The 14,542-nt window shown below is 44.3% G+C and overlaps 1 protein-coding gene across 1 annotated transcript in view; it reads right to left on the bottom strand.

Annotated features, from left to right (window-relative positions):
* Positions 1-14,542, bottom strand: part of LOC118378089 (zinc finger and BTB domain-containing protein 46-like) — a 91,624-nt gene that overhangs the window by 30,610 nt on the left and 46,472 nt on the right. Inside the window, exon 3 of the mRNA XM_052481884.1 lies at positions 13,494-13,778. Coding sequence (XP_052337844.1) covers positions 13,494-13,778 — 285 coding nt within the window. The remainder of the gene's footprint in view (positions 1-13,493; positions 13,779-14,542) is intronic.

Below are 14,542 nucleotides of genomic sequence, written 5' to 3'. Positions count from 1 at the left end.
ATCTGAGGGCTGTAGTGAGTGGTCTGATCTGAGGGCTGTAGTGAGTGGTCTGATCTGAGGGCTGTAGTGTGTGGTCTGATCTGAGGGCTGTAGTGAGTGGTCTGATCTAAGGGCTGTAGTGTGTGGTCTGATCGAAGGGCTGTAGTGTGTGGTCTGATCTGAGGGCTGTAGTGAGTGGTCTGATCTAAGGGCTGTAGTGTGTGGTCTGATCTAAGGGCTGTAGTGAGTGGTCTGATCTAAGGGCTGTAGTGAGTGGTCTGATCTGAGGGCTGTAGTGAGTGGTCTGATCTGAGGGCTGTAGTGAGTGGTCTGATCTAAGGGCTGTAGTGAGTGGTCTGATCTGAGGGCTGTAGTGAGTGGTCTGATCTGAGGGCTGTAGTGAGTGGTCTGATCTGAGGGCTGTAGTGAGTGGTCTGATCTGAGGGCTGTAGTGAGTGGTCTGATCTGAGGGCTGTAGTGTGTGGTCTGATCTGAGGGCTGTAGTGAGTGGTCTGATCTAAGGGCTGTAGTGTGTGGTCTGATCTGAGGGCTGTAGTGAGTGGTCTGATCTGAGGGCTGTAGTGAGTGGTCTGATCTGAGGGCTGTAGTGAGTGGTCTGATCTGAGGGCTGTAGTGTGTGGTCTGATCTAAGGGCTGTAGTGTGTGGTCTGATCTAAGGGCTGTAGTGAGTGGTCTGGTCTGAGGGCTGTAGTGAGTGGTCTGATCTGAGGGCTGTAGTGAGTGGTCTGATCTGAGGGCTGTAGTGTGTGGTCTGATCTGAGGGCTGTAGTGTGTGGTCTGATCTAAGGGCTGTAGTGTGTGGTCTGATCTTAGGGCTGTAGTGTGTGGTCTGATCTAAGGGCTGTAGTGAGTGGTCTGATCTGAGGGCTGTAGTCTGTGGTCTGTGTGGAATTGCAACACAATCACCCATTACTATTTTTACTGTAAAGTAACAGGTGGAGGGAGAGAGAAATTAGGATAAAAAGAGAGAAAGAAATGGAGAGCGAGAGAACGAGAGAGACATAGAAAGAGACGGGGGGGGGGCGAAGACAATAGGGTATTCAATATTTATTCGTATCTCTAGTTGGGGGTTACAGATTAACTTTTGTTTGTTCAACGACCCCTCCCTATGGGTGTGTGTGTTCATCCCCAAACTAAAGCCTACCCCTCCTCCTCCACCTACACTAACCATATCTCCCTCCTTGAAGAACAGAACACCATGGTCTGGGCAAACAGATGGCTTGTCCACAGAGATAAAGAGCCTTGTAGGGAGGGAAGTCCACTGAAACCAATTGCTGCTCCTACACACACACACACACACACACACACACACACACACACACACACACACACACACACACACACACACACACACACACACACACACACACACACACACACACACACACACACACACACACGCACACACACACACACACACACACACGCGCACACACACACAGACGCGCACACGCACACACACACACGCGCGCGCACACGCACATGCGCACACACACGCACACCCACACCCACACCCACACACACACACGCACACACACACACACACGCACACGCGCACACACACGCGCACACGCGCACACACGCACAAGCGCATACGCACATGCCCATCCACCCACCCTCACACACCCACAGTGGCAGAATGGAGAAGGTCATTTCTTGACCCTCTTATTGTCTAGCGATATTGATTCTATTCAGTCCTGAAACCTTTCTGTTATGTAAAGCATCTGTAGGACCACATTGTTTCACCAGACCCCTAACATTACATCTATTATCAATAATAATATAATAATAATATATGTTTCACCTTTTATCAGACCAGTCAGTCATGTGTGCAACATTACATCTATTATCAAGCGCCATGCTCTAACTGAGCTTGACCAGAATTATCACTGCTAACTACTTCCCATCAACTCTAAACTAGATGTATGCAATCTCGGGTTCTAGATGTAGTCTATGGGCTTTTGTTAAGAGATTGTGCATAGGAAAAATCATAGAATTTAAAGGTAATTAAAATCATGAAAAAACACCCAGAGGAAATGAGAAAGGAACAAAGACACACAGCCAAGGTTAGACAGACAGGTTAGACAGACAGGTTAGACAGACAGGTTGGACAGACAGGTTGGACAGACAGATTGGACAGACAAATAGATATCACCGGTAATAACACAAGTAATAAGAACAGGAAACACAACAAATTCCACACAGTCAGCTAGAATAGGGTGAACAAAGACACAACACTAGAGGGGCTGTGGAGGGAGATATGGCCCCCAGGGGTATACAACCCCCTACCAACCCCACCCCTACTGCCAGGGTATAAAACAGAAGGAGTAGGATGAAGTTGCCCCTGGACACTGATTTCAAGTCAGGTTTACATTCCTCCTCCTCATTGTTAAGGTTATAATCTAGAGAGGATAAACTGATCCTAGATCAGTGTCTTAAGGGCCAACTTCCACCCGGGGTGAACATGGATGTTTCTGCTTACCTCTGGTGGGAGCTCAGAGGGCTCGGGACCCTCAGGATTCTCTTCTACATTCATAGCCAGCTCCTCTGAGTGTGAGTGGAGTGCTGCGCTGGGTCCCCCAGCCCGCAATCCAGGGGCCATCAGGGGCCCGGCCTCAGAGGGCTGCAGGGGGAGTGTGGGCGGACGGAGGAAGGATGGCGGGGGTGGTGGAAGAGGAGGTGGGAGGAGAAGTGGAAGAGGAGAGGAGGAGAAGGAAGCAGCCCCTTGTTTGATATCAAATGTGGCCCCTGTTGTGGCCCCTGGTCGGATTGTTGCACTTCGGAGGTGCTGCTGCTGGTGGTGGAGGTGGTGGAGGCCTGAGGAGCACAGGAAACGAGGCTCACCCACCCACTCAGGACAAACTGCAACCATCTGTCTGCGTCCACACAACAGCAGCACAGAGAGAGAGGGGGCAAGGGGGCACACTGAGACAGCTGCAGCGCCACGGCTAACCCGACGCAGATAAAAGGAGAGGAGAGGAGGAGGAACGAACAAAAAGACTTGCTCTCCTCTCCTCTGCCAGCAAGGAGGAAAGGTTTAGGAGTAATCTCTGGTACTCTCTTTTCTCTCTCTTTTTTCGTTCATCCTCTCCTTCTCCTTCCACCCACGTGCACGCAGAGAGGACGGACGTGTGTGTGCTTGTGCGATGTTTGAGAAGACGAATGAGGATCTTGTATTCTCGAATATAAAATACTGAATTAGAGCAGCTGTCTATGAGAGCATCCATTTTAGGGAGAGAACCGTAGCAAAGGTCGGTCTAATCAGGAAAACACCCTGCTCCTTCAACTAGCTCTCACAGTCTCACATCAGAATTACACGTTCATCCATGTTTCTCAAGCGCACAATTTTTAAGTTGTTCCAAACATAATATTTCAAAACGTTTAAAGTTAACTTTAGGCATTATCTCCACATTTTTAAGGTTAGGGTTAAGGTTAGGCATTAACTCTGAATGGTTAAGGTAATGGTTAAGGTTTGGGATGAATCTCAAAATCAACTATCTATCGCTGGATTTGAACATGCAAACTTTGGCACGAGAGGCAGATGCTTCCCCATCCGCCATCCATGTCCACAACACCCCAGCAGAACCAAAACCTACTGGCGTTTAATACGGACTTGCATCACGGGTTACCTGGCCGGCTCACTAACATTCACTATATGAGAGTGTAGCAGACAACTGATTAACACAGTGAACATGGATTGCTGAATCCTTAAAATACCATATCACTCACCCACACATTCACACATATACTGTAGGTGTATCCAAGGTAACACTTCCATAGAGATCCTGGTGCAATGTAAGAGAAAGTGTGTGTGTGTGTGTGTGTGTGTGTGTGTGTGTGTGTGTGTGTGTGTGTGTGTGTGTGTGTGTGTGTGTGTGTGTGTGTGTGTGTGTGTGTGTGTGTGTGTGTGTGTGTGTGTGTGTGTGTGTGTAGTGTCAGGGAGCTTTAAACTGAATGTGCTGAATGTGTAGAAAACTGTTAATATGAGTGTGTTGGGATGGAAAATAGGGAATACTGTGTATAAGAAGAGTTTCTTTCCAAAATGCTATTTCCACCAATTTTTCACATTTGTGTTTTTTTCACCAGAAATGATTTCTTATGGGTACCTTCATGTGTGTGTAAAATATTACTGTTATCAGATTTTTTATTAATAGATTTTAGGTGTATTAAATGTGCTTTTGTTTCAAAACACTATATCCATTGTTTAGCTAGAATGGAACGTACGTATCCTGTATATTTGACTGTGATACGTGATTGGCTCACCTAGATATCTTCAGATGACTGAACTGTAAATCACTCTGGATAAGAGCATCTGCTAAAGGACTAAATGTAGATGTTTTACATACAGATCTCATATTACCTCGAGTCATTTAAAAAAAGGATAAATGTATGTCACAAATGTATCATTTGTACAGTACTTTATTAAAAATATACTTATTTGTTATATTTGACTGTGTAAAACCTAGCAGTACTACTTATTTCTCTGAGAGTGAGGTGGATATATAGAGTTTAAAAAAACATTATTTGTCTCTCTGTAATGAAACCATCAAGTGATAGAATTCAAACAAACACATGTCATGATTAAATAGTGAGAAAAAACACCAATCTCTTTCATAATTTCTTTAAACAATAAAATTGACCAAATTTACCAACATTTCTGAAAATGGAAAGAAACTCCATATGTTGTTCGTTTATAAATGTGTTGCTGTGTGTGTGTGTGTGTGTGTGTGTGTGTGTGTGTGTGTGTGTGTGTGTGTGTGTGTGTGTGTGTGTGTGTGTGTGTGTGTGTGTGTGTGTGTGTGTGTGTGTGTGTGTGTGTGTGTGTGTGTGTGTGTGTGTGTGTGTGTGTGTGTGTGTGTGTGTGTGTGTGTGTGTGTAGGCAGTTTTTCAGGGAATGTCTCTAGAGTTATGCAGTGGGTTAGACATCCCTTCCCCTCTTCTCCTCTCCTCAGCGGACACAATCACAAAACCATGAGGCTCCACCATGGACAGATTCCTGGAATGTTCAACTGCCGCTCCCTCCACTCCCACTTACTGTAGACACACACGTACACACATACACACTCTCCATTTCCACCCTCCCTCCACTCCCACTTACTGTAGACACACACGTACACACATACACACACTCTCCATTTCCACCCTCCCTCCACTCCCACTTACTGTAGACACACACGTACACACATACACACACTCTCCATTTCCACCCTCCCTCCACTCCCACTTACTGTAGACACACACGTACACACATACACACTCTCCATTTCCACCCTCCCTCCACTCCCACTTACTGTAGACACACACGTACACACATACACACACTCTCCATTTCCACCCTCCCTCCACTCCCACTTACTGTAGACACACACGTACACACATACACACTCTCCATTTCCACCCTCCCTCCACTCCCACTTACTGTAGACACACACGTACACACATACACACACTCTCCATTTCCACCCTCCCTCCACTCCCACTTACTGTAGACACACACGTACACACATACACACACTCTCCATTTCCACCCTCCCCCCACTCCCACTTACTGTAGACACACACGTACACACATACACACACTCTCCATTTCCACCCTACCCCAGGCATTGTCAGTAGGGGAGGAGAAAAGTGGGGTGAAATGGTAGGAGGAAGGGATGAGAGAGCGAGAGCGAGAAACGAGAGAGCAAGAGAGCGAAAGAGAGACAGAGTGAGCGAGACAGTGAGAGAGAGAGAGAGAGAGAGAGAGAGAGAGACAGAGAGAGAGAGAGAGAGAGAGAGAGAGAGAGAGAGAGAGAGAGAGAGAGAGCACAAGAGAGACAGAGACAGAGACAGAGACAGAGACAGAGACAGAGACAGAGACATAAAGCAGATCAGACCAGGGTTGAAATGAATGTGGTGTAATAGCAGATCAGAATTCATGGGTGTTCCCTGATATCAGGAAAAGCTTATTGATACCTATCATTGGTCAGTTCCGGTGTTATGAGACTGATGGTTTCTCGACACAGATGATTTGATTATATAGTAGGCTAAGATAACTAACCTGGCAGGTTAGGTGAATTAGCGTGGCAGGTTAGGAGACTGAGGACAAAGGTTAGGAAAATAGTTAGGTTTAGCTACAATGCTACAGTTGTCAACAACTGTTGTCCCCGGCGTGAAACACGGCCACGGAACAATGGTGAGCAGTAGTGGATGTAACTTGATATCAAGAAATGCCCGATATCAGAAGGCACCCATTATTGCAGTTTTGAATTACACTCGTTAAAATACATGTGTATTTAAATATTTGTATTTCAAATATAAATGTTCATATTTATTGTTAATTTTTATATTTATTTTTAAAATATGTATCTGAAATGTATCTGAAAGTAATTGAAATACAGCAAATAGTATTTGAACCCAGGTGTGAAGCAGAAGGGTTGAAGAAGAAGGGTGGTTGACTGGGGCAAGGGTCAAGGGTCAAGGGGCAGAAAAGGGACACAAAGGTAGCAAACGTGGGCCTCTAACTACTAATTCCTAATTCCCAGAAAAGATCCAACGTTTCCCCCCACAATACAGTTAAGTACATCACAAAGGACTAGCTAGAAGGGTTTCATATGGGACATATACAGTATAGTGCAATGCACTACTATTGTAACTAGATATTAGCACAGTATTCTGTAATTACTATGTTACCATGTGCTTTCTAGATAATTATCAGGTGTGTTTGGGGATTGTAAGAAAAACAACACTGGTACCTAAAACTGCTAAGTAAGGTGATATAATTAGAGAATTAACAGACAGAATTTCCGTTTTTCCAGAAGGTGAATTATACATTGTGAAGGGGTTAGCGTGATTTTAACAGCATCTTACAAGTAAAATTCTGAATTTCATATTACAGTACACCTACTGTAACATAAATACGGCATCAAAGCAAGTACTGTGTAATGACATACAGTACAGTTCCGTAAAATGTACTGTTTTACACTGTAAAAAAGTCAATGCTACCATAATCGGAATTAATGAATGAATGGGTGAATTAAATTTGTTAAGGGGAGGCGTTTGTATTTTACAGTAGTTTACTGTAATTACAAGGTATTGGTACAAGCAGATTGGCTGCTAAGTAAAGTGTTGACAAACATTACAGCATATTAATGAACATTTGTTTTGTATCACTTGCACTTCTAGAGGCCTTAACAAAGACTTACAGCATTCTCACTCAACAAATATAGCCTCTTACAAGGTACGCCTCAAAATATGGTAATGAGAGAAACAACAATACCATACACCCACTCGTGATCAAAAGGTTTTTTGGTGCTCCAAAGCTATGGTACAGTACTGTATTCTGTTGGGTGGAATTACAGTGCCATTGGAAATACAGAAATTCTACCCCACCCACATTTTGTCCCCACAATGCACCATCATTTAGAGTATGATGCAGTAAAACATTTCAGAGTATTTTAAACATTTTTTGTATAATTGACAGTTTTCCATTACAGTATAGCATTACATGGGCCTGGTGTTCGTGCGTACATGTGACCAAGGTCCGGCTAAACTGACCCTTCAGCTGTCAAGAGGTTAAAGGGCAAAGGGGTTCCTAAGTCAGCACTTTTAGCAAGGATGTCAAGTCAACAAGTGTCCCTACTTGTCAAGTGTCCCTACTTGTCAAGTGTCCCTACTTGTCAAGTGTCCCTATTTGTCAAGTGTCCCTACTTGTCAAGTGTCCCTACTTGTCAAGTGTCCCTACTTGTCAAGTGTCCCTACTTGTCATGTGTCCCTACTTGTCAAGTGTCCCTACTTGTCATGTGTCCCTACTTGTCAAGTGTCCCTACTTGTCAAGTGTCCCTACTTAAGAGATCACCAGACACGAAGGGTTAAAACAGAAACAACTGAAAGGGTTAAGTGTTTAAGTGTTCATTCTGAGTGATTAAGCTTAAGGATATGGTTTGGGGAAGGCTGAAAACCAAATCATTTGAAACGAACCGCTGTTTCCATCAACAATCATCAAGTATTCTCACAGTAGCCGAGGGCGGAAGACACGCACACCTGTTTAGGCGAGGTGCTGGCTAGCGGAGTTTGAAAAAGAAAAGGAGGGCCTCACACTCTAGGAGCTCAGATGCAATCATTTAATAACCTCTGTATAACAGTAATAACCATCAGGGTATATTGAGTAACAATGCGGGTCACTAGTTTATATAGAGTTTGAAAGGACACACACAGGTGTCTATAATCATGGCCAGCTGTGGCTTGATTTCATTGGTTGATTTACAGATATAAATAGAACATGAATGGATAACATATGATCATAGATACAACTTGGCTGCATAGGCCTACAAACATTATTTACAATAGATGACAAAAACACAAGAATCACAAGAATGGCTTCAGATCAAAGACTACCTTGAGACCTCGAAGGGAGCAAGGGTCTTTAAATTAAAGATCCAGGCAGCCTCTCGTTTTAACAGCCAATTGTCAAGGTCACCCCCTCTCCTAGGGAGGGTGATGTGTTTTATGCCGATATAGCAAAGGGTATATCGAGTTTTCCACCTAATGGTGCTACGATGCACAGAGATTCTTACTTTTAGTTTGCTCTTCATTTTGCCCACATCATTTTTACCACAAGGACAGGTTCTAAGATAAATAACTGCCTTAGTGGAGCACGTGATAACACCTTTGATTGGGATCTGTTTGCCTGTTTGGGGGTGTTTGAAGGATCTACATTGGTAAGTGCCATTGCATTGAGGGCAGCCATTACACTTGTAGTTTCCACCTGGCGCAAGGAGACGTTGTGCGGGGGTATTTTGGGTATTTTGGGATGGTAAATCAGAGGTTACCAATTAATCTATGAAAGCACGACCAAGGGAGGGCCCGGAAACATATTATACATGTTTGTGAACGATTCCCTTAAATTAGCGCGTAGTGAGAATGCAAGAATCCTTCTTTTTGCGAGACTTTCCTTGAAAGAGATCATCATGTCTTGATTTGTTTTGTATTTTCTAAACGGCAAATCTGACCATTTTAGGACCCCCTTTCCTTGAATTTTCTTTGCATCACAGCCATGGTTCTGTGGAAATATGATTGTTTTTTGCAAATTATTTTGATTGGACAGAATTGGCTGTAGGGCAAACAGTTGTTCAAAGGAAGTGGGTGACAGCTATCAACCCACAACAAACTGTTACAATCAATGGGTTTCCTGTAAATATCTGTGTATAGAACATTATCCTCACACAAAATCAAAAGATCAAGGTAACTTACTTTACTTGTTGTGTGTCAGATTGCATAGTGAATCTCAGGTGCTCAGAACAAGAGGTAAGAAGCATGGAATGCCTGGAGCTGTTTTGTATCATAAAACCAAAATATCATCAATGTACCGTTTCCCCAAAATGTTTGTTGCTGAGAGGATTGAGAATCGACTGTTTCTCCATGTAACCTGCATGCACATTTGCAAAGTTATGAGCCATAGGGGGTCCCATAGCAGTACCCTTCATTTGGATAAAGAAATAGTTTTGAAATATGATTAGCATTTCAGCCAATGTTCTAATGTATGCACTTGAGGGTTGTTCATTTGGGTGACATAACAAAAGAAAATACTGCCATCGGCTTCAATACTGCCATCGTGTGGAGTATTAGTGTATAACGACTCAACATCAAAAATAACGAACAAAGTATTCTCAGGGAGAGGATCAAGAGATTCAATGATAGAGATCATACTGCTAGTGTCCTTTGCTAACATTAGCTAGCTAGCTAATGACGATACACCATAGTAGTGGGTCTGCAAAATCAAGTAAATAATACTGAACTCATGACAAAATCATGTTTTGACATTTGAATGGATATTGTCATTTTGATTGTTTTTTGCTTAGTGACATTGTGAATATAATCTTTTTGGCTTTTAACTCTGGTTTAACTAGCTGTATATCTAATCAGGTTTCTGCACGAGAAAATTTGTGAAGTCCCAAATTCTCGCGAGATACTGCAAGAATTTGCTCACTCAAAGATACGGAGCCTCAGAAAGACACCTCGCCGATTAGGAGCCACGCCCTTCAAACATGTTCTTGTTCTCCTACCTTTTCAGGACTATTGGGTGACTTATTAGGACATTGCAGTCCTGATCGTGTAGGAAAACTAGTACACACACACACACACACACACACACACACACACACACACACACACACACACACACACACACACACACACACACACACACACACACACACACACACACACACACACACACACACACACACACACACACACACACACAGTTGTGATAATGGCAGCAATGGCTGGTGAAATGGGGCAGGTGACCTCGCACTACTACTCTGCTCGATGAATCAATACTTTCCCAAAGATTTAAATAACTATGCTTTGAAGTTAAAGAGGTGGAGAGGTGGGGGGGTGTTATGGAGAGGCAGGCTGAAGGAATGAGAGAGGGAGGGAAGAAGAGGAGACTGTAAAAGAGGGAAGGGGTGAGGAAGGGGTCGTAGGAGAGACAGAAGGGAGTGTGAAGGAGAACCTGGGGGAGGGATAGAGGGTAGGTTGTACTGAGGGGAGAAAGCAGCAATCTGTCCAACTCACTAGGCTTGTCCTTCCCTCAGTGCTCTGAAGAACATCATGTTTGTTTATTTTAATCTCTCTTTTAAAGAGAGAGTGAAAACCTCAGTGGAGGGGTTGGTTGGCCATCCCGAAAGGCATCTCTCAAAACCACCCTATTGTGTGGTGCTTTCAAGCTGTGTTTGGCCAAACAAACACTTTCCCTAGGGTTCACAATGCACTGACACTCAAATAAAGAGACATGTTTAAACATATCATAAATTTCTAGGCACATAAGACACATTTCAGAAGGACGAAATGGTACTGATAACATTCTTGGAATTCTACTCATATCATTACCCAAGGATCTGTGTTAAGTGTTTGTGTGCGTGTGTGTGTGTGTTGTGTGTGTGTGTGTGTGTGTGTGTGTGTGTGTGTGTGTGTGTGTGTGTTGTGTGTGTGTGTGTGTGTTTGTGTGTGTGTGTGTGTGTGTGTGTGTGTGTGTGTGTGTGTGTGTGTGTGTGTGTGTGTGTGTGTGTGTGTGTGTGTGTGTGTGTGTGTGTGTGTGTGTGTGTGTGTGTGTGTGTGTGTGTGTGTGTGATAGAGGCCCCTCAGTAGGGGCAGGTCAAATGAGAGGCAGCGTGCCTGCTGTGACAGCGCCTCAATCTCTTCACTTAAAGCCAACAGAGGGTTTGTGTGTGTGTGTGTGTGTGTGTGTGTGTGTGTGTGTGTGTGTGTGTGTGTGTGTGTGTGTGTGTGTGTGTGTGTGTGTGTGTGTGTGTGTGTGTGTGTGTAGGGGTCCACTCAGTCAAAGCCCTAGTCTCCAGCCCTATTGTATCAGAGCAGGGCTAAGCTAAAAGGGCATGACCAGGTTTAGAGTTGGACTCTTTCTCCATCTCCCTCAAACACAGACAAACACAACTCAGCACAAAGAAGACAATTACCAGCCAAAGAAAGCAAAGAGAAATTAAACACACACACATGCATGCACCCTCACACACACACACACACACACACACACACAAACACACAAACACGCACACATAAATACACACTCGGAGAGACACTATATACAGCAGTATGTGGACACCCCTTCAAATGAGTGGATTTGTCTCTTTCAGCCACACCCGTTGCTGACAGGTGTATAAAATCGAGCACACAGCCAAACAATCTCCATAGACAAAAATGTATAGTAGAATGGCCTTACTATAGAGCACAGTGACTTTCAACATGGCATTGTCATAAGATGCCACCTTTACAACAGGTCAGTTTGTCCAATTTCTGCCCTGCTAGAGCTGCCCTGGTCAACTGTAAGTGATGTGATTGTGAAGTGGAAACGTCTAGGAGAAACAACAACTCAGCCGCGAAGTGGTAGACCACACAAGCTGGAAGAACGGAACCGCTGAGTGCTGAAGTGCGTAGAGAGTAAAAATGGTCTGTCCTCGGTTGCAACCCTCACTACCGAGTTCCAAACTGCCTCTGGAAGCAATGTCAGCACAAGAAATGTTCGTCGGGAGCATCATGAAATTGGTTTCCATGGCCGAGCAACCACACAGTGGTGTAAAGCTCACCGCCATAGGACTCTGGAGCAGTGGAAACGCGTTCTCTGGCAGATGCCAGTGAACGCTACCTGCCCGAATGCATTATGCCAACTGTAAAGTTTGGTGGAGGAGGAATAACGTTCTGGGGCTGTCGTTCATGGTTTGGGCTAGGCCACTTAGTTCCAGTGAAGAGAAATCTTAACGCTACAGCATACAATGACATTCTAGACAATTATGTGCTTCCAACTTTGTGGCAACAGTTTTGGGAAGGCCCTTTCCTGTTTCAGCATGACAATGCCCCTGTGCACAAAGAGAGGTCCATACAGAAATGGTTTGTCGAAATCACTGTGAAAGACCTTGACTGGCCTGCACAGAGCCCTGACCTCAACCCCATCGAAGACCTTTGGGATGAATTGGAATTTCGATTGCGAGCCAGGCCTAATCGCCCAACATCAGTGCCCGACCTCACTAATGCTCTTGTGGCTGAACTGAAGCAAGTCCCCACAGCAACGTTCCAACATCTAGTTGAAAGACTTCCCAGAAGTGTAGAAGAGGCTGTTATAGCAGCAAAGGGGGGACCAACTCCATATTAATGACCATGATTTTAGTATGAGATGTTCGACAAGCAGGTGTCCACATACCTTTGGTCATCTAGTGTATATTCCAATGGTCCAAAATAACTTGACTGAGAGGCGCAGTGAGTGGAACATTAAAGTTGATGATTTAAAAGCTTTTATTATACCAATGGCTAGCACCCTGCTATATTTACACCAAGATAGAGGGAAGGTATGGAAGGCCATCCTCAAGGCCTCAGACACACACCCACATGCACCCATTCACAATACAGCATTCAATCACTCATACACACAGATGAACATGGCTAAACCCTGTTTTATGAAACCACACACACACTGACACACACACTTTGGCAAAGAAATCCAGGAAACATTTTCTCACACACCCGGGAGCCATCCCAGCACAATGTTCTCTCACTGAGTCACAACTGAGTAATCCTCTCTTGCACCATCACACAGACCTGTTCCATACTGAACACACACACACACACACACACACACACACACACACACACACACACACACACACACACACACACACACACACACACACACACACACACACACACACACACACACACACACACACACACACACAGCATGCAATAGACACTCACACCTGCACACACAAAAACTAAATTCACAAAAGCCAATGAGAGAATGACGATTCTGTAGCAGTGGTATTGTGTGACACTCAAACAGCAGTTAAGTGCTGTTGAAGTGTGTGTGTGTGTGTGTGTGTGTGTGTGTGTGTGTGTGTGTGTGTGTGTGTGTGTGTGTGTGTGTGTGTGTGTGTGTGTGTGTGTGTGTGTGTGTGTGTGTGTGTGTGTGTGTGTGTGTGTAACATACTATAACAGTAACTTACGTGAAAGGGAGTGTCCTCCTTTGGGCATGAATTCAAACAGTACAGGGTTATCGTCTCCCAGCATCTCAGCCCGTAGCGAAAGCAGGCTGTTTTTACTCATCAATGCTGCCCTCAGATTGGCTACCGAAGGTGTAGTCCCACCCCCGGTCCCACCTCCTGCCCCATCTGATTCGCTGGCACCCAGGAAGTTGGCCTCGCCCATTGTCAGAGCTTCTTCCTGTTTGAGGAAGAAGTCGAGACGTTCTCCGCGACTGTCTGAGCTGTTGGGCTCTGTCACATCTGCACCTGGAGACAGAGAGGAATCATTCATTCATTGGTTGATTGAGTTTGATTGATTGATCTTTATTAGTTATGTTGAAAGGCAGAAAATTATACTTTACACATATGACAACATAAACCATGTAAGATATCAAACCAATGACACATTTTTAAAATGAGTCCACTAAAGCACTTTACCATAGACTTGCCCCCCAAAAATATAGTGTAAAGTATTCAGACCCCTTCACTTTTTCTACATTTTGTTACGTTACAGCCTTATTCTAAAATTGATTAAACAGATTTTTTCCCTCATCAATCTACACACAATATAAAACAGAAATACCTTATTTACATAAGTATTCAGACCCTTTGCTATGAGACTCGAAATTGAGCTCAGGTGCATCCTGTTTCCATTGATCATCCTTGAGATGTTTCTACAACTAGATTGGAATTCACCTGTGAGACATTTATTTGATTGGACATGATTTGGAAAGGCACACACCTGTCTATATAAGGTCCCACAGTTGACAGTGCATGTCAGAGCAAATCAAGCCATGAGGTGAAATAAATTGTCCGTAGAGCTCAGAAGACAGGATTGTGTCGAGGAACGGTACGGGGGAAGGGTTCCAGAACATGTCTGCAGTCTTGAAGGTCCCCAAGTACGCAGTGGCCACCATCATTCTTAAATGGAATACATTTGGAACCACCAAGACTCTTGAGTCAGAGTTCCTCTGTGGAGATGCGAGAACCTTCCAGAAGGACCATCTCTGCAGCACGCCACCAATCAGGCC

The sequence above is a fragment of the Oncorhynchus keta genome, chromosome 27, assembly GCF_023373465.1.
Source record: "Oncorhynchus keta strain PuntledgeMale-10-30-2019 chromosome 27, Oket_V2, whole genome shotgun sequence".
In the NCBI taxonomy this organism is placed as follows: domain Eukaryota; kingdom Metazoa; phylum Chordata; class Actinopteri; order Salmoniformes; family Salmonidae; genus Oncorhynchus; species Oncorhynchus keta.
The sequence above is the reverse complement of the archived record's forward strand: the minus strand, read 5'-3'. Positions and strand labels throughout refer to the sequence as shown.